The 19,824-nt window shown below is 48.6% G+C and overlaps 8 protein-coding genes across 8 annotated transcripts; 4 read left to right on the top strand and 4 right to left on the bottom strand.

Moving 5' to 3' along the window:
* Window positions 1-965: 965 nt before the first annotated feature.
* F5B22DRAFT_652456 (uncharacterized protein) lies at window positions 966-2,328 on the top strand (the record flags this gene model as incomplete). Its single annotated transcript, XM_047979607.1, has 4 exons — window positions 966-1,043; window positions 1,109-1,565; window positions 1,621-1,710; window positions 1,760-2,328. 4 exons carry the CDS (start codon window positions 966-968, stop codon window positions 2,326-2,328), a joined length of 1,194 nt encoding a protein of 397 aa, XP_047824948.1.
* An 801-nt stretch (window positions 2,329-3,129) lies between these two features.
* F5B22DRAFT_640438 (3-hydroxyanthranilic acid dioxygenase) lies at window positions 3,130-3,903 on the bottom strand (the record flags this gene model as incomplete). The annotated part of the gene is made up of 3 exons (XM_047977853.1): window positions 3,130-3,570; window positions 3,722-3,797; window positions 3,872-3,903. 3 exons carry the CDS (start codon window positions 3,901-3,903, stop codon window positions 3,130-3,132), a joined length of 549 nt encoding a protein of 182 aa, XP_047824947.1.
* A 1,326-nt stretch (window positions 3,904-5,229) lies between these two features.
* Window positions 5,230-6,360, top strand: F5B22DRAFT_652454 (Ctr copper transporter family protein; the record flags this gene model as incomplete). Its single annotated transcript, XM_047979606.1, has 4 exons — window positions 5,230-5,463; window positions 5,538-5,718; window positions 5,908-6,172; window positions 6,243-6,360. 4 exons carry the CDS (start codon window positions 5,230-5,232, stop codon window positions 6,358-6,360), a joined length of 798 nt encoding a protein of 265 aa, XP_047824946.1.
* A 571-nt stretch (window positions 6,361-6,931) lies between these two features.
* On the bottom strand, window positions 6,932-8,842 carry F5B22DRAFT_640437 (NUDIX hydrolase domain-like protein; the record flags this gene model as incomplete). Its single annotated transcript, XM_047977852.1, has 4 exons — window positions 6,932-7,632; window positions 7,808-7,858; window positions 7,986-8,151; window positions 8,510-8,842. The coding sequence occupies 4 exons, from the start codon at window positions 8,840-8,842 to the stop codon at window positions 6,932-6,934; spliced, it is 1,251 nt and encodes a 416-aa protein (XP_047824945.1).
* A 702-nt stretch (window positions 8,843-9,544) lies between these two features.
* F5B22DRAFT_640436 (uncharacterized protein) lies at window positions 9,545-10,888 on the bottom strand (the record flags this gene model as incomplete). Its single annotated transcript, XM_047977851.1, has 1 exon — window positions 9,545-10,888. One exon carries the CDS (start codon window positions 10,886-10,888, stop codon window positions 9,545-9,547), a length of 1,344 nt encoding a protein of 447 aa, XP_047824944.1.
* A 1,675-nt stretch (window positions 10,889-12,563) lies between these two features.
* Window positions 12,564-13,378, top strand: F5B22DRAFT_575966 (uncharacterized protein). The gene is made up of 2 exons (XM_047973203.1): window positions 12,564-12,949; window positions 13,011-13,378. Exons 1-2 carry the CDS (start codon window positions 12,696-12,698, stop codon window positions 13,294-13,296), a joined length of 540 nt encoding a protein of 179 aa, XP_047824943.1. The 5' UTR covers window positions 12,564-12,695; the 3' UTR covers window positions 13,297-13,378.
* Window positions 13,379-13,459: 81 nt separating this feature from the next.
* On the bottom strand, window positions 13,460-14,872 carry F5B22DRAFT_640434 (uncharacterized protein; the record flags this gene model as incomplete). Its single annotated transcript, XM_047977850.1, has 2 exons — window positions 13,460-14,769; window positions 14,839-14,872. The coding sequence occupies 2 exons, from the start codon at window positions 14,870-14,872 to the stop codon at window positions 13,460-13,462; spliced, it is 1,344 nt and encodes a 447-aa protein (XP_047824942.1).
* Window positions 14,873-16,543: 1,671 nt separating this feature from the next.
* Window positions 16,544-18,825, top strand: F5B22DRAFT_640433 (SMAD/FHA protein kinase; the record flags this gene model as incomplete). The annotated part of the gene is made up of 5 exons (XM_047977849.1): window positions 16,544-16,582; window positions 16,638-17,220; window positions 17,277-17,869; window positions 17,928-18,297; window positions 18,353-18,825. The coding sequence occupies 5 exons, from the start codon at window positions 16,544-16,546 to the stop codon at window positions 18,823-18,825; spliced, it is 2,058 nt and encodes a 685-aa protein (XP_047824941.1).
* Between the last annotated feature and the right edge of the window lie 999 nt (window positions 18,826-19,824).

Below are 19,824 nucleotides of genomic sequence, written 5' to 3'. Positions count from 1 at the left end.
CGCTGACCTCCCTGGGGGTACTAGGACGTGGTAAGCTCCCTGCTATATATAGTAAATACCAGATCATACCTTCCGTAGGTTTAATATTCCATTATTCGTGGTTATTACGTTTTGATCCGTTAAGCTAAGGGTTTATCCCTTTTTCGGTTTTATTTAATACCCTCCCTTCGTAACCTTATAACGTTCGCTTAGGTGGTTAACCTCCTCCATTAGGGTTTATACGTCCCCTCTAGACCCCGTATTCATACGGTAAAACCCTATAGGGAAAACCTATAGGTAACTTAAACGGGTGCCAACTTCGCCTCCCGCCTCCGGCCGTAAAGTTCGTATATTATTTAGTTAATTATCTTGTGGCTATATGTCAGTTCAGTACCATACGTATCGCGGGCCAGTTATCAACTGTACCTAAGCCGGCGCTAAGGACTCGTCACCCACCCTACAGAGTAGTAGTGAGGTTCAGTTTAACGACTTGCCCAGGTGGATGGCAGAGAGCGGCGATTTGGTAATTGGAGTTCAAACAAGGACCCCGAAACCCCACTCGCGTACCAACAAGGGTGGTATCTAGCCCCCTACCCTACGACCAACATCAATATACCGGGTAACAACATGCGATGACACTTTGGGGTCCATGCAGTCCAGCTTACAAAAATGGAACAAGACGATAGTCAATTATATGCACTTGAGCTTGAGCTACACAAACATAGGCTGTACTCTCTGCTCAGCAATACATAATTACAAGATAACTTCTAGTTATATGCAGTATGCAGGCTGCCGTTAGTCCCTGAACGCCTGTTGGTTTAAGCCCCCAGCAGTGAACCGAACGAGCTATACAAAAATGTTGAAGTAGGTATTTAAACTTAAGAAAATCCGGGCAAGTCAAGCAAGCTGACTATCTTTCCAGACTCATCTCATACCATAGGCGCACCGCCTGCCGCTTTCCTTCTGTTACTCCAATCGGTAGAATCATGACGACTCCACTGAGCACCCAAGAAGCGATGAAACGCATCGGGTCATCTTCCCAGATTCATATGCATGCCTTTGAGGTTTGACTGGGCTTTCCTACTACGGATCACTATTCCAGAACATCACTAACATCTCCAATATACAGGTAGCTCTCGGGGTATTGACCGGCTTGGCGCTTCTGTGTTTTGTAGGGCGGATAGTCATTCGCTTGAAATATCAGAGGCAATTATGTCTAGACGATGCATTTCTGATCCTTGCAGCTGCCGCTTTAGTCACTGCGACGGGCATATTATATCATATTTGCTATTTCCTGTATCTGCACTCGGCCGCTTTGCTAGACCCTGAAGTCTTGCCTTATGTTGTCACTGATTTCAATCAGCTGCTCAACCTTCAGAAGAAAACATATCCATATCTTGCCCTGATATGGACAACGACCTATGCCGTCAAAGCCTGCTTTCTAGCTTTCATGCGCCCCTTGGTTTGGCATATTTCGCGGGGCGTGAATTGGTACTATTGGTTTACCGTCACCTTCTCATTAGTCTCTTGGGCATTTGTGGTTGCAGAGCCATTTATTATCTGCCCGTATTTTGGGTTAGACGCAAGTGAGTACCGCTATTCCTCTCATAACTTATATTGCAGCTAACATTATGTTTTTAGTGCAGTGTTTTAATTCTACTGTGAACAAGCAAAAGACGGTTGCGCTTACTGCACTTGTCACCGTTCTAGACATACTTTCCGATATAATGGGTAAATTTCATGTTCTCCCGAGTGCTGCCCTATGCTTATGTTGCATTAGTTGTAAGCCTTCCCATCATAGTCCTCAAGAACTCGCTCCTCAGCCGTTCCACCAAGTTTGGGCTGGCGATATTCCTCTGTCTCTCTATCTTCATGGCGATCCTTGCCATCGTCAGGATATCGGGATTCTATTACAATGGCCTCGAGGATGATATCTGGGAGTTTTTTTGGCAGCAAACTGAAGGCGCCGTGGCAGTCATGACGGCGTCACTAACAGCTTTTCGTACTCTATTCATCAAACGAAAAGGCGACCACAGGGCCGAGGCGCCCGAAGAAGTTCTGAACCCGAACAAATTCCGCAAATTTCTCGCGCAGTTCAAAGCGCTAGCTCAAGAGCAGCCAGAGGAGAAACCCACATCGACAAGCTCAACTTTTAAACTCCCCAAAGTACCATCCCCTATCCTGACGGGTCTACGAAGTTTTATTCACAAGAACAACCAAAATGGGGCACATTTACCCACGAATGCCACTATTGACTCGGCATTCGATGATTATCACATCACTCTCCAAAAGCAGACACCTTCTGCCACTAGTCACGGTCGCTCGAATGATTCAGCTAGATGGGTTTGAGCAATTTGCGCCGGAGCCGTCTCAATCTCTAATACGCTTGGCACGGAGAAGAAAAGCATCGGTTCTGGGCATAGGCATCATTATACTTTGCAATGAACATTTGCCGTCGCGCCTCTACTGCTTGTTAGGTGGTTGAATACAGCACCGTCTAAAACCTATCATTTTGCGCTTCTTTCCACCATGTACTCTAATACAAATATACGATGCGGCGATCTATTAGAGAAAAGGTAATAGCAAAAGACCAGAGAGAAAGGGGGCAGAGCCCCGGATTGGATTCCCAGGGATGATCTGACTAGTTGCGTAAATGTCGTTAACAAAACGTATGCTCATGGAGTTTTAATTGCGTTATAAGGTGAAGGCTTGGCTTGGCGCCTTGCTGAATACGGTGCAGGCCTATTACCCATCCTCCTGAGTTCGGGGAGTTGTCAGATTCATATAGAGCCATGAAAACTCAAGCCGCCTCTGCACAAAACGAAATTCTTCAATTTTTCTCAATCATAAACTTGGCATATTTATCCTCTTCATCTTTTGATTTCTCAGTAGATCTACCTATCTGCCTACCTACATAATCCTAGCGTTGGCCCTTGTCTATTTAGCTACGACGCCACAGGCACAATGTGGCTAATTCCGTCTACCTTCCAGTTATGATCATTTTCGAAGACGGAGATGCTCTTCATTTCTCGAACACTGAAGTAACAGAATAGTTGAATAAGAAAGAGTATTGTTACAATCGTCTTTTGCCACCTCAATAGACACATCTCCTAATCTCACCACCGTCCTCCCTTCCACCGGTCACCTGTTTTACTCCAGATTCGGATCTTTGATAGAGCCTGGTTTCGGTACTGAATTCGCCAAAACGCCACACTCGCCGCACTTCCTGTTCTCCTCAGAGGCCATGAAGGCCTCGATAGCGGCCTTGATCTGCGTGCCGAGGTCGGTGCAGTGGAACGCGGCCTCGTGGACGACGGCGCCGCACCCGTCCTCCTGGCAGTACCAGCGCATGCGGTCGATCGAATCAGCCGGCCTGCGCTGCTCGAGGACAACGCCTACCGTGTCGGCGAAGCGCACGGGGTTGTGCGGCGTGTTGCCCGGCAGCAGGAACATGTCGCCCTCGCGGATCACGACGTCTTTGAAGACGCCGTCGTCGACGACCTTTAGGAGCATGGCGCCCTTGTACTGGTAGAACCACTCGGGCGTCTGGTTGATGTGATAGTCTGTGCGAGCGTTGGGGCCGCCTACGATCTAGAAGGGAGGGTTTATGTTAGTGGGTTGTTATCTCTTCTGAGACGGCGCCTGGGGCCCGTGGGATTTGCTATGGACTCATCCTAAGCTGCTTCCTCATTATGGACACGTGGGATAAAAATGTATGAGTGGAAAACTTGAAAGGACGCACCATGACGGTGAAGCCTTCATTGTAAACGCAGTAGTTATTGACTGGCGGTTTCAAGAGATGTGAGTTCTCGGCCAGCCTAGCCAGGATTGAAAATTATTGTCAGTGGGTTGGTTGAAGTTGAGGGGTTATTGGCCTTAATGGTCAACTTACCATTTCGGGAGGTTAACTGGTACGGAGAGCATATTTGCTTGCTCAGATGAATTCTGTTTCTTTCAATAGCAGGCGAGAATCTCCGCTTGAATTATTGAAGTTATGAATGCTGATATTCTTGAGTGCTTCGTAAATATGCAGGTACTTTATTGTATGTTGTGAATACCGTGTGAGCTTGCTTATTACCCCTTGGCTTGGTAGTCCTCACGTCGACCGTGTGTGAGGTCTGCTGTTTTCGGCAAGAATAGAGGCTATTCGCAATCCTCAAGTCTTGCTACTCTAGTTTATAATCAATCGTACCTACCTACTTACAGTACACAGGAACACTCGGGATATGGACTTTGCTTGGCGCTCAGCGATTACTTATCTAATACCTAGCCTCCAACCCCGCCGCGTTCCATAGCCCGCCCGTTGCCGGCTAACAAGCGAGTGATGATGCGCGATGGGTCCCTGCAGTGGAGAGAGATCAGATGGATATTGTACATTACGTTAGACATACTAGGTCTACCTACTGGTGCATTAGGAAAATAGTATTTACCTAATAGTAGGTAGTAGGTACATCTACATATTTGCCATTGGAAGTAAATAAAGCGCTACATAACCTACATACCTACTGTAGTACATATGTGACTTGCAGCCCTAGTAGAGTTACGCAGAGAAGCTCACAGCTTCAATGTTGTCCTCAGAAACACAATCTATATAAGTTGTAGCACCCATTGTTCCTGTTACTATACAGGTGCTTTTCAGAATGCCTGTCTGCATCGCGCATGCACTACCTCCAACCGTCTCTGTGCAGGTATTTACATGTACATACCTGGTAGGTAGATCGATCTGTTCCATGGTTGACAAGGCAGTTAGTTTACTGTACCTACTTAAGGCAGTCTCGGCAGTGTTAGGTGTAGCGTATCTAGGCACCTATGGTACAGTACCTAGCAGATGCAAGTAACCACCTCCCCCCTGTAACCCACTAACGTAGGCACTGTACCCCGGATGTGAGGTGACCTGATCGGGTGAGACAACATCCCATCCGTCCAGCTCTAAGCTTATCTGTACTCCTCACTGACAGCTATTCAGACTTCAATGTGAGCACATTTGAGCGGGTTTTGTGTTTTGCTTTTTCTGTATATTTATCTCCTGTTTGTTGTTACATTTATATCCCGGCCGTGCTGCGCCGAATCCTGAACCTCGACCAACCACAATCTACATCCATTCATTGCATCTCCTCCAATCCGTCCTCCGATCCAACATCGAGTCCTCGGACACTGCGTGTCAACAGCTCAACATTCCACAGCTATACTTTTCCCTAAGAACACCACACGCGATTCATCAGATATCTCCCTGTCCATCTCATCGTCAAAATGGATCATTCGCATATGGATCACGGAAACATGGACCACGGCAATCATGGAGGAGGCATGCCCATGCCTATGTGCAGCATGAACGTTCGTTACACTCCCAACACTTCCCCCATCTACAAGCCATCTCTCCACAAATACCTCAGCGACAAATCAGATACTAGTCTTGATGTGTTGCAATGTTGCGCAAATGTGACAATGATGGAGCTGCGGATTGTCCCGCGGCAAACGCCTGCAGTCAGACTGCACAGAAGAGACTCGCAATTGACAATGAAGAGCTGCAAATGCTAACATCTCTCTATCCACCATAGATGCTGTTTACTTGGGACACAACGAACCTATGTATTATCTTCCGACAATGGCATGTCACCGGAAGCGCATCGCTCGTCTTCAGCCTGCTGGCCATTGTTGCCATCTGTGCCGGCTATGAGGCTCTCCGCGAGGGAACAAGGAAATATGAAGTATGGCTCTCAAATAAGGAAGCAGCGCACAGTGAGTCTTGACAATCTTTCTTCTGACCCCACTTAAGCATATATACTCCCATCCGCTCCCATAAGGCACCACGAAGAAAAGTGAAGAAACAGACATTGGCGCAGTAAAAGATGTAGTACCGGGGAGGTAGATGAATGCTGCAATATCAAGATAGAAAACGGGGAGCAGAAGCTATAAGATGGTTTCCAGTTTTCTGGGGAAAAAAGAACACTGATATTGACGCTCTTCTGCGCTCTGTTCGAGACTCTGGCGCGCATGACGAGCTACGTGGAGAACGCTATCAAGACAATGATCCCAACCACGAACGAGAACAAGTTGCTGAGACCACGCCATTTCTGGGAATAGAGCGAATCGGCGCAGGCCTCTCCAGTTCCGAGTCACCCATTAGCCAGCGCGCACGCATCCTCAAGGCCATCTTATATGGCGTGCAGAACTTCTACGCTTTCATGATCATGTACGTCTCTCTGAACTCTTACCTACTCCTTTCGGGATGTACCCCAACCAACAATGCGTGAATTATATAGGCTTCTGTTCATGACCTACAACGGTTGGGTGATGATTGCAGTTGCTGTCGGTGCAGGTCTGGGATATTATATCTTTGGTTCGAACACGCGAGCCACAAAGGAAACTGCTTGCCATTGAACATGCGCCACGCACTTGAAGGTGAAGGTGAAGAAGATGGACGGATGAAATGCATTGTTAAAAATGACATAGGGAAGCAAGCGATGAGTGTGCATGTGGTTGAAGTCGTAATGATGACGATGGTGTTGATCGATGGTAGCAACAAACAGAACAGCAGCATGTTAGACGGAACAAACAATGTGGATCAATCACGGTTTAAGACTCTACTTTTGGTGGAAATGTGTCCCCATCATCACACAACTAGGTATCCAATATGTGAGGTATTCATATATTGTTGTAACCTTCTAATCATGGGTTTCGAGTCTTGTTCTAAACTAAACGCTGCGTACTGCACAGCAGTCTAAATGTCTATCCGGCTTCTACTTAGACCGCCCAGATATGCAAACGACCACAATAATGCTGAGGCTATCAAAATCCAGGAAAGAGGCTATGTATAACTTCTTCTTCTTCCATCCGCTATCATAAGTTAGCTGTTATCATTTCGGAATTCCTTACTTTGAACCCCGACCCACCAGTTTACCTTGGTAGTGTAACCAGCCCAATCTATTTTGGATAGGTATCTTGTAGACGATCACATCTTGGCATCCTTGACTTCCTCCTTGACAGCGTCGAGACCGACCTCTTTCCTCTTCTTCTCGGTCATCATCCTGCCTTCTCTGGTCTGTTGCTCGATCAGAGCTTCGTCGCCGTAGTGGTCGTTGTGCTCGAACTCGGGCTCCTGGGCGTATGCGATGCGCGCCGCGTCCACCAAAATGCGGCCTGTCATGCCCCAGACCAAGAAGCGGTCGATGGGCGGTGTTTGCTCGTTTTCGGGGATATCGTCACCGAAGGCCTCAAGACCATCCTCGCGGATCTTGGGCGTCGTCACGCGCTGCGTGTGCACGGGGACGTGAAAGTTGTGCACGCGCCACGGGTACGTGTCCACGTTGATCCAGCGGCCATCGTACCAGTGGCCGGGAGGCATGGGGGGATCGCCGGGTTGGGGGGCTTCGTCGGTGCTGCGGAGGAAGTTGGCAAAGGGCGCGGAGAATACGGCTGCTACTTCTTTCGCGTCGAGCCGGGGGATCATGGCTTCGTCAACTGTTGGCGATGGCGGAAAGCCCGGCTTGTCCTCTGAATGGAGGAAGGCCACGCAGGGGCGCACGGCCAGTTCCGTCTTAGCAAGGCTGCAGGGCAGACTACACAGTGGCTCAATGTGGAACGGAGATGGGATCTTGTTGTCGTCCATGGGGAGACCAATCTCTTCCCATGCTTCGCGACGAGCTATTTGATCTAGGCAGCAGGGATTTTCGTGTTAGTGAATTCCGAACAGCTTACTTCGTCTGTAGGCCCTAGCTCCGAAGCTTGCAACTGGGCTCCCAATTCGTGTTGCCCAGCCAGCCAGGATACGGGAATGCCCATTGCCCTCGAAGTAAAGATGTTTGCAATTGTCGGTAGATGGACTTACATGGGCTTTCGCTGAGTGAATCCGCTTTCCCACCAGGAAAAGCGGCATGACCTATACATCGGAAGAATTAGCTTCGTTCCCAATCTACAAATGATGACGCCTAGAGGTACTGAGCAGCAGAATTGGAGACATTGTCTCAGCGAGTCTGGAAAGACAGATGAGAGAGCATGCAGCCTACCGGAGAAGTTTCTAAGGCTCGCAGCGCGCATTGTGATGACGACTCGCAGATCGCCCCTCCGATCTCCGAATAAAAGGATCAAGACGGCGGCGCGCCGAGATACTGGGAGGCGATCCCATGTCGGGAACGGCGGTGGTTTATATGCACGCAGTCGAGCGATGGCAGCCTTTGAAGAAGAACTGTGTAAGTGCATTTTCGTTACTGACATGATCGGGAAGGTTCAAGTTATGATTTATATGTACATGTCTGTCTTGGGTGTAAGGCGCAAGTGACGTTATCATTCACGTTTGATCTGTCTGTATATCTTATGTGGGTGTCCGTGGAACGGCACCACACCTTATTCTAAGGAGTTAAGGTACCACAAGAAGCAAGTTGCAAAGTGTGAAGTGATGATTAAGTGTGAATTGCATCGTCTCGCATAGAAATTGGTATATATAGTATATCACACATGGTGGAGACGGTGGGTGATGGATCGCAACAGAGGTCTTCAACTCAGGATGAGAATAAGCATTAACTATACTGACCGCCGAGACTGGATTGAGTGGCGCCATGCTGGACGCATCCCAGTAGTACGACGCCTGATCTTGCACTTCCGAAAGCGTCCGCTGGCGCTCGCCTGATTCTTGTTGCGACTGTCGGGATGAGGCCTGCTGAAGATTGTAGGAGAGGGCGAGGGCGAGATCGGCGGGAAGGATGGCCGACGGATCGTTGGAGCTCTGGTCTGTCTCGGCCGGCTCCAGGACGTTCGTCGGTGTAGAGTGGGCCGATACTCGGGGCTGTTTGTGGCTGTATTCTCGGGCAGTAGATGACGATATAGCAGAGGCGTCGTGGGCGCCGTTCGGAGCCGTTGTGTTCATTATGTAATCAAGCAGAAAGAAAGGGAGAAAAAAAATAGAGTAGGAATCTGGAGCAAGGGGCTGTAGTACCGACAGAAACGTATATATGCGTAAAGTATGCATAAGATATGTCAGAGTTGGGATGCAATCCAATCGAACTAATGGTTGAGTAACTTGGGCCCTACCTACCAGAGTACCTACCTACTGTATGTACATGGGTAGGTAGGTATGTTCGACTGACGTATTACTTTGTAGTCGCATCGCACTGCCGGGTCGGATCCGCTATTATTAGTGCAAAGTGCACCCCACCTTCTCAATTTGGCAACAGAGCTCGCCAGTTCCCTCAACCTCCATTTCTCTCATACTTCTTGTGTCAAGCCACACTGCCTATAATTTATTTCGTAGGTACGGAGAGTTTTCGAGGTGTAAGGTATTATGCATATGTAACCAGGTAAGCTCAAGAGCCTGCGATAGATCGATCATCATAGGCTTGCCTCGGCTTGATGTACGAAGTTTGTTAATCCACCTATGTACGTGGGCAGTCCATTTACATACAAGATCACCGCTATGCTGACCTACTGCTGACCTATCAATAGGTAGGAAGATTATGTTTTGTTTCATTACCTATTAGACTACGTAGTACACGGCTAACAGCCTGAGATTGAGTACCTATGTCACAAAGGTCCCGCAGAGTGTTTTAGCTTAAAATATATCATTAGCGCTTCAATCCGTGATATGGCGAACTTGACGTTTCAACTCGTCCCGTCGCTTCTCCCTCCTGGACTCTTCAGATCCCATTTTGAGGCCTTGCTTGGCTTTAGATAGTATGCCCTTGGGCCTGGGGCTTGGCGAGACGACGCCTTGCTTGTCCAACTGGCTTAAAATCTCTGTATACCCGGGAGGGGGCTTGGGGCTGTTCTGTCTCGGCGGACGACGCAGGCTGCCAAATCTACCCAGCTTCTGTTGCCTGGCACTTGGTTCATCGAGGCTGGATGCCCTTTTCTCTGACGTGGCTGAGTTTGGGCGCGGTGGAAATGGGGTCTTGACAAACTCCCCTTGGACTAACCGCCCCCCGAGTTGAAGAGGAGGAGGCACTGGTCGTTGGCCGGCTCCGGGTCTATCCGATGAAAACGAGTCAAGCTTCGGCACAGCAAAGGATACTCTAGGCTCTTCCACAACGGCCTTGTCTTCTGGATGGCGAGTTTGCTCGCCACCACTGTGAGTTGACTGTGGTTGAACTGTTCGACGCCCCGGTGCGCTCTGAAAGTACTGCGAGCGGCCAGCATCAGGAATAAGATCGCAGAAACCTTCGAGATCAAAACTAGGACTGAGCGGACTGAGTTGAGTGAGCGGGCTCCCCGGGTCGCTGTACCGAAAATTAGCGCTTGACGACTGGTTCTCTAATGGGACTGAGAAACCAATGTCTGCGATTCGGTGTTCTTCTCTTGCTGGCGTCTGGGGGGTCGGCTGTTCTTCCTCGTCGGAAGAGGTATCATCAAACCACGACTCGTAGTTTGCAGGTGCTACTGCCCCGGAAGTTGTCCCTTTCTCAAAGTCATCCGAGAGCGGTGACACGACGTGGGTTTTCCAGTTTGATGGCCCCGGAGTATCGATTGGGCTAACTAGCTCATCACCCCTCGTCCATAACGATATAAGTCTGGAGTCTGGGCGCTGTGGTTGAGGCGACACAACCTGTGGATGAGACTTATCTACATGCGAGTAGGTTGGTATTGTAATTTGTGGCGGCTGCACCATTGCCTGTGCACTCTCGTCTACTGCGCCAGCAAAGCTAGTACTTCTGTGACCATCACCCCTGTTACGAGACACCTCAAGGGGCGCCGGCATCTGTCGATTTGTATGGTCGCTTTCGGGTTCATATATTGACGAAGAAGCCGATAGGGGCCGGGGACCTGCGAATATAGGGAGCAAAGGTAAAGCTCGGTCCGTGTAGCGGTCGATATTTTCGGGCGGATCATGATATTGGGGGGTAACAAAAACCCATTCCTGACCTCTCAGAGTTGGTGTAGACCCCGTATAGTGCTCTGGCATCTTCTCCTGCGTAGTCATGTTTCTACAATCTCAACATAGCTCAACGTTGCCGGTCTGAGGTGGCAGCTGAGCAATGTGTAGGGTGCCATCCTAATGTTGGCTGAGCATGAACAAAGAACAGCGGAGTATGAGGAGTGAGAGGAATCCTTTCAGAGTGGCTTTACCACACTAGTATAGATCCTTTGTCAAGTCAGAGTCTATCAAAGAAAAACGGCGGGTAGCTTGAGTGCTGATTTCATGATACTGTCGGAGGCGGGCCACGGTAACAGCATCAAGATGCCGATGACGTAATAACAGAGTTCCCTCACTATTCAGCATACACACGTTGGAGCGGACGGGTCGGCGCTGTATTGAATCATGTTTGCGTGCTGGATAAGTTTTAGCTCGTGACCGTGCTTCTGGTGCTTTTTGCTCTTGTGGCAAACTTCTTGACGAAGAACACTCTGTATGAAGGGGGGTCGTTCATCTCGATAGATGACTATGATCAATAGTTGAACTACAGGGCATGGAGACATTGCAGGTGATATAGTGTTTTTGGAATTGAGCAGCTGTCATATCATGCCTACCTAAGTCTGGCTTCATAACGTGAGCAGGAAATAGCAGGTGACAGCTACCGACACCGCCTCGTGATCACGGTGGGGAAGTTGGGAGAATTAAGCCAACACTGCTGCTATTACCTAGGCACCTACTGAGCATTAAAACGCGAGTTGCAACTATTGGGGATCCTTGGGGATCAAGATGATATCTACATTGTCTATGAAGACTGGTGATAGATCTGGTGTCGACTCGCAATCAGCCAATTGGAAATAATCAAGGTAACTTAGTGAGCGGAGCTGCCAGCACTTGGAGGCTTGCAAGCAACCTCCTAGAAGGGAGGCAAACACCGATTTACCATCGGCAATAAGATGCATTGGAAATCGACTTACATAAGTCACACTAGGTAGGTACCTACATTATAAGTCAAAGTTGAGTATGGAGATGATGTTTAATAGCGAGGTTTAGTAATGTCACGCTACAGCGAGATACAGTATCTATCATAGTATATGTACAGTACCTAGATACCAGTGTCTGGCGAGTCGTCGATTTATGCTTCTAGCTATAAGGGGCAGTAGAGCCGGGGCAGATACGAAGTAAGTACTTAGCTACATTGTAAATACTCTACGATCAGAGTACGGTACTTACTCTATGTCGAGTATTTTCTTTCGACGGTATCATAGGATGTGTTAAGGCGCAGAACGTGGTAGGTCGTGAGAGCTGCTTCCAAGGGCTGTCTGGGCTGCCTGGGCTGTGAAGCGCCTTGTCCGCAGCCATTCCATGCGATGTGGCTTGTGACCGATGTCCACCAACGGCTGAGCAAATCCGGTGATCTTTCAAGAACATCATTCAGCTTGATGTACCGGTAGGGTTAGTCGGGTTAGGTACATGCAAAGCAGGGGATATGTACTTCAGAATTAACCATCCTCCGCATACTCGTTGCGCTCGATACCACGCCTCTGCCACGCCCATAGGGCTGCATACAATACAAGCGCCATGGACGTATACCAGGTACCGTAAATGCATTAAATTAAGTCGAAAGTGACCGTTTTATTCCAAAACGGATTCGATACTACTAGGCACTAGCTAAGACCTTTTTAAGCATCGAAGCTTAACTCCGGATTTATCGCCGATTCACGCCTCATTGCTCTCACGAAACGCGTCGCGTGTACTCTCAGCCTCTTCTATAGTCAAAAATATTAACAGTTCCTAGGGGCGTTCACTCGTTACGAACCCATGCCGTATTTTTCTCCGAGCCTCATCCCTTTCATATATTCAACTTCAACTCATCATGGCGAAACAAACCAACGACAAATTCCGAATTACCAAGAGGGCACCAACAAAAGCCAAGGCGCGTTCGGCGGGTCGGCCCGACCGCGCAGACCGTATACCTACCGATGTTCTACTAGCCATCAAGGTGGAACACCTAGCAAATATTGCCAGTAGGAAAAAGAATCACGAGTATCGCAAATACCGGCTACCTGACGGGGTCGAACGGCTATGGTTATATGAAACAGCCAATGGGGGTGGGAAGGCGTCTATAACGTACGTACTGGACGGTCCGCCTGAATTATTATACGATACTGACTCCCCGGGTCCCGTATAGACACATTGCTGTGATCCCCGATTCTATACGACGTGTCCCCGGCCAAGTCCCAACTGAACCCCCCGGCATTGGCAACGACGATTTTAATGCCGGGTTAAAACAGTCCAAATACGGTTATCCAATCTTGGAGCTATACAAGCTTGTGCAGCCAGTGGCACTAGCTGAGATGAAGTCTAAGTGGAATATGGGTGCTCCGATGGGCTGGCGCTATGTGTCGTCTGAATTGTGGACTGACAGATGGGGGAAGAATATCGATCGCGAATTGAAGGTTAAAAGGATGTTTTAATATACGACACGGGTTGGTTTTCGTTTGCGTTTGGTTGGGGGACTGTAATTGCATGGATACCTAGGATTGGCTGTGAATGAAATAGGAGCTTACAACGGGCATCAATGTCAAGTCCCATCCAAGTACCGATAGGCACTAGAAATAGGGCGCAAAATTTCTTGACTCAACTTCCAACATCCCGCAAGATGATAGCATGGAAATATGCCACCGAGAATGATCTGAACAGTTTCTTTGGATCCGCCATCCAACGTTGCACCTCATCCCAAATCTTACGCAACCCTTCAGATCCATCACCCCCAAATCGCTCTCTTAATCGGGCATAGCTACAGAAGCCATCCATTCCTTGTTGTTTCATGAATTCGTACGCACCGTCACGGATGTAGAGTGACTTCGATAGCTTCGCGCCGCTCCAGTCCACGATCAGGGGTGCGTACAGGATGTGAGGTGTCCGTCCACGGGCTAGACCTGTGATGGCTGACCAAGCAGCGAGAGGGCGGTAAAGGAACATCTCCTGATACACTCCAGCGTAATCGGCGCCTGTGACGCGGATATGGTGCGTGGTAGTGTCAAGGAGGTGCGTCATACTGCGCAGTAGATTCCGCGTCGGTGCATTCGCTTCAAGACGAGCAGTCTCCGCAGGGCAAGAGAGTCTGACAGCGTGTGGGCCGTGATGTGGACAATGAAAAGTGATAATACCGTCCTGGCCATTATTATCCGCTCTGTATTCGTTCAGTCGACCGTGCTTCTCCGCGAGACCGCAGCCTGGTACTGGACATGCTGAGCGGAGTGCAAGCGAGCCGTATTTTGGGGAAAGCTGACGCCCGAGAGTCTCATGGTGGAGAATCATGTAGTTGAGAAGCACCGGCATCGAGGAATTTGAAAAGAAGTCGGCCTGGAACGCTACATTGACTGGAACATCGGCCCACATAGACAGATATCTAACCACCTCTTCATAATCGGCCATATACGTGCTCAGTGCATCCTGAACATCCCTGTGCGACCTCTGATATTGGATTCCTTCAACTTCCATTTCTTTGTCTTTTACCGGGGCGGTGTCGACAAACGTGATGAGGACAGTGACTGACGGTGGAATATCCTTCCCGCTAGCTTCCAGGACGCGCATCCGGTCACGAATGCCTTTGGCGATTGAAAATGCATAGCAGAAAACTACCAATGTCCCCAAATGAGGGGAGTTGTTGGGTTGGAGACCAGCATCAATAACGATCGGGCGCGTGGGAAGGCCGTTCGAACTCATGAGTTCGTCGCGAGTCGCGACTGAGTCATGGGCTGCTTCATCTTCGAGTAGTGCCAGTAACATCGGCCCCACGATGTCATTCTGGAAAGCGTACGCACCACCACCTAAAGGATCATGGACCTGGCCGTCATGGAATGTCATGAAAAGCGGGTGATCCGGTATCAATGCGTTGGCAAGACGTTGCGTGGCAGTAAGAATTCTCTCATAATCGGTGCTTCCTGGCGACGTGGATAGTGAATCAGACTGGGTTGCATTCGTAGCCAAAGGGGTAAGGACGTCTATTAAACCCCGGACTGTGTCTGAGCGCATGTCAGAGCCCATTTAGTTAGCAGTTCTGGAAATCGCGATATATGAAGCACAATAAGAAGCATGCTGTTTGGCAGATTGGTTGATTGCTTCATCGTAACGCGGTGTCAATATTTATACTGAACTCTTCTAGATACATTTACCTAAATTGTTGGGTAATAACCTCGCAGACGAGGTATATTCGCGAAATTACGCCTTGCCGCACGCCCAAAGCCTGATACTTTATGAGAGTTGTTAAGCCTGGGTAACTGTAGACTAAGGCCCTGCGTAGGTACCTAATGAAAAAATAACACTGCATATATAGAACTAAGCTACTTGCGTCTAAGTCGTATAATTTATGAATGTTATAAAGCTACGATTGTGTATGTATATAGTAGGTGTAGGTGGGGGATGGTGGCAGAAATGTCACACGGATCTAGATCTAGAACCAGATCTACATCGGAACAGGTCAGATCTGCCCCTTGATCTAGCGAACTGCATATTCGTGTGCATATTCGTATCGTGTATATACTCATATGATCGGGAGGCAGAGCCTATGGATATTTAAGGGCTCCCGTCTGCTCCCGTCTCTGTTCTGATCTTTTAAGACAAGAATACGAGAACGCGAGGGCAAGGAGAGCCGAGCAACTGGCACATAAAAGCCTAGAGGCTCACCCGCCTGGATGAACAGGAGGAATCAGAACTCCAGAGAGCTCCCTTGACTCCATAGATGATTATTGCTAAATCGAATACACTTCCAAGCCTTTATCTTCAGCCCTTGTTACAGAAATAGGTGGGCTAAGTTACGTAGGAAGGTCTAAGTAGACGTTACGCTATTGGCAAAAAGATCACCCTCCAGGCTTAACAGGCTGTTTGTCTAGAGCACATCGCTCACAAATGATCTTGGACTAAACAACGCCCTAAAAAAAAAAAAACTAACTATAAATGTAGCTTATTAACGAGTAAAGAAAAAACATTTAAGGGGTATAGCATTTCTTGATTCTACCTTGGACCCTTAGAAACAAGGTATATAGCAGAAAAAACCGATAACACAATTACGGGCTTTATGCCGTCGCGTTGGGCCGTTTCACGTAACGGTTCTGGCGACCGTTTCTCTCTGCATAAAATGAATCATAAATTATGTCCTCAGTCATCTACCGTCGTGATTATATATGGTTAGTTGGAGAGGCAAGAGTGGGGAAGGGAAATGTACTTAATAGAGTCATCTACAGCATGTAGGTACTTATATTTTTGCGGGCGGTGACTCTCCCACTGGGCAGAAGCGAAAAAGGCGGCTTCTCAAGGCAGCACTGAGCAGGCAGGGAATGGCATCCTCGACATCATCCCAACTCCACTTCTGGGAGGCAGCTCTCCCTTCCCCATTTTTTTAGTGACTAGGTAGGTCCTGTAGGAAGTGAATCGCCCTCGTCGCCCTTCGCATTCGACAGACACGATCTTGTTGGGACTTGTCTACCATCCCGTCACCACTCATTCCCCTGGACAGATCCAAGTGCCTCTGGGAAGACGGATGCCTATTATATCCCGCCAGGCTCCCGTTGCTTTTTTGTCTTCTCTCCAGTAATCTCTGATCGTCCAACATCCCGCATACTGTACCGCGCCACGTACAAGTGCTGCTGTTACCTGCTCGGTACCCATCACCGATCTACCTGCACTGGCTATCCAAGTTGAGTGTTGAATTCTTCAGCCATGGCTCCACGCGAGAAGAGCCAATTGAAGCGTGCAAGAGTCGGTCATTGAACCTCGCCACATCGTCGCTCTCATTAACAATATCCGTTGTCAGGACTCTCCGAACTACCAAGACAGCGACCTCGCCAAGAAACCACGACGGTCAGAGAGGTTATCGCATAAGCCTGACGCCGACAACGAGAGGCTCAAAACCCCCATTATCACGAATCAGCTCCCTTCTCCTGTCACCCATCAGGCTACAGGCAGCGATCGCGATGGTTACAAGGAACCCACCGCCGAGCCCCCGGAGGGCCGTCCCAGCCAAGTCACCCACCGCACCCCCGAAGAGTCCCACTCACAGCCCCAAGGCTTCTCATCTCCGCCCCAGGACACCCAGGCCTTCCCGACCTCTCAGTATGTAGACGCTGACGGCGCTCTCTCTGATGAGGTGCAAGATGAGGTGAAGGAGGGAGTCTGGGGTTACCTTTTCCCCCTAGACACGAGATACGGCGGTCAATGTATTGTATTGAAGAAACGCAGCATGTGCCCCCATCCCAAGGACGTTGAAAATGCCGTGGGTTCAACAAAGGAGGATGGGACTTGTAAATGTGCCTTGGAGCAGGAGGAGTCGTATGAGAAATCGAAAACAAAAGGTGTGCCATCAGGTGGATACCTAATTGGCCGCCACCCAGAGTGCGGTAAGTTTTAACCTAATTACAGTCCCTTTAACTAAGCTATCTAACTCGGCGAGTAGATGTCGTTATAGACCATCCCATAATCTCAAACCGTCACTGCCTCATATTTACGGAAAATAAAGGCGAGGATACTGTTGCTGTCATGGAGGATTTGTCAAGCAATGGGACCTTCGTCAATGAGGCCATAGTTGGCCGTAACCAGCGGCGCGAACTTCAAGAACAAGACGAGATTGCCGTCATGGACAAGGCTCGTTTCATTTTCCGCTACCCTCGCAGCCGCCATTCAAGTGCTTTCCTGCAGCAATATACTCTACTTGAGCGCTTAGGCAAGGGTCACTTTGCTGAGGTGTTTCTGTGTGTTGAAAAGTCGACGGGCCAGCGATTTGCTGTCAAGATATTTACTAAGCACCCTGGTATGGAGGAACGGTCCAAGATGGACGGGTTACAACAGGAGATAGCAGTCTTGATGGGTGTTAGCCACCCAAATGTCCTCTGTTTAAAGGACACCTTCAACGAGAAGAACGCCGTATATCTCGTGCTAGAGTTAGCACCTGAAGGCGAACTTTTCAATTTTATTGTAATGAAACAGAAACTTTCCGAAGATGAGACAAGAAAACTCTTTGTTCAGTTATTCCAAGGTATCAAATATCTGGTAAGTAATTAGCTTCGACGACGCCCTCTACTGGTAGTGTGATGCTGACTTTCTGAAGCATGATCGGAACATTGTTCATCGTGACATCAAACCTGAGAACATTCTTCTTGTAGATAAAGATGTTCATGTTAAGCTCGCAGATTTTGGCCTTGCCAAGATTATTGGTGAGGAGTCATTTACTACAACATTATGCGGCACACCAAGCTATGTTGCGCCCGAAATCTTGGCCGAAGGTCGCCATAGAAAGTATACCAAGGCTGTTGATATTTGGTCCCTTGGAGTTGTGCTCTACATTTGTCTTTGTGGCTTCCCGCCATTTTCCGACGAACTTTATAATCGCGATTTTCCTTACACGCTGTCTCAGCAAATCAAGAGTGGACGATTTGACTACCCGTCTCCTTACTGGGACTCAGTAGGAGACCCGGCACGTAAGTTCACACATACCTCGAGTCTCGGGCGAAGTTCACTAACTAACCTCACCAGTTGATTTAATTGATCATATGCTTGTGGTTGAACCGGAAAGGCGTTATACCGTCGACCAATGTCTACAACATCCGTGGCTGAGTCAAAAGATGCCTCTGGTGGCAGATAGTACTGATGGGCTTGTAGACGGTATCGGTGGACTTGACGTGCATCGCCGGGGAGTAGTTCGTGAACGAACACTTCTTAGTTCCATAAACTCAGTGCACTTGACTCGCAAAGTGCCCCTCGGCCCCAACTCTAAGCAGCCACTCAAGATATACACCAAGAACCCAACCGCGCAAAACAAGCCGGGACCTTCAGAACCCCGACCTGCCGACGAGCGAGCAACTGAAGAATTCGTGCAGATGGGTGGCAAAGGCGACCAGGAGCTTTTTGCTGATGACTCGAACACTTTCTACTCCACCTCCGAGGCCACAGCGGCTAAGGGCACAAAACCCAAGGGCAAAGGGAAGGGAAAGGTGAACGGTCGGTGACGGGAAGACCAGATATCGAACGGCTAAGAAGGCTTCTCGGGGGTTCGCGCTGGGAGGTTTAATCTTTACATATATGCATGGCGTTTATCATGTCCCGGCTACAGATACGAAGGAGCCTGTTCGGCTTGAGCACTCTCTTTTATGCTTGGTCCTGTCCAGTGGCCCAAGCCACCCTTTCGCGTATCTTGCACCGGCATCTCGGTTTTCTGTGTTTGATATTGCTCACTATCTGGAATTTACTTGATGGTTTTACGCTGTGGTAGCTATGCTGGAAGAGAGTACTCTCAGATAACATGTTCTTGGGAGCGAATCTGGCGGTCATGGATGAACAAGGAAAAACAAAACTGGCGATGCATCATCTTGGCGCCTATTTTTGTCTGTATTTCTACTCACTTTAGCTATATTATAATAACAAACATTCAAGATATTCTGATAGGATATACATATACACAATTAACGCAACGCGAAAGTAGCGAGGACGAGTTTTATCAAGCTTTTATGATCTCCTCCTTCTCATGCTTTGAGGACTCGAGAGCAGGGGAAACTAGGCGGATCGTGAAATCCTTGTAGATATTACCCGGCTAGATAGAGTATGGTCAAGTTCAGGCTTCTCTCGATTCATACATGTCAATATTGATGGAGCCCTGAACATACTTACGGTTCAGACAGCCAGCCACCTTATCTAAATCTCGATATGTTGTCAGCTGTTCAAATATCCGGATTGTAGTCTTGTGGCTTCATCCATCAGCTACATGCCTCGGCTTAATTCGTGATCGTGCGTGTTACACACACATTGAAAACCTTCGTACGCCCGTGGGAATAGCCTGCGGCGTCAGGTGTAACGTTCGTGTAGAGGGATTTCTAATGGATACAAGGCATGCACGTCATGTTGAAAGTGACGTTATAAAGATTTCGCTTGGTCGATACAAAATTAACGAGCTTTGGAGGTCAGCAGAGTCCGTACCAATTGTTTAAGTATAGAGTCAAGGCTAAGCTGCT

This window comes from Xylaria bambusicola, assembly GCF_022495145.1.
Source record: "Xylaria bambusicola strain CBS 139988 unplaced genomic scaffold F5B22scaffold_92, whole genome shotgun sequence".
NCBI classification, from domain to species: Eukaryota; Fungi; Ascomycota; class Sordariomycetes; order Xylariales; family Xylariaceae; genus Xylaria; species Xylaria bambusicola.
Note: the sequence above shows the minus strand (reverse complement) of the source record. Positions and strands in the feature narration are given on the sequence as shown.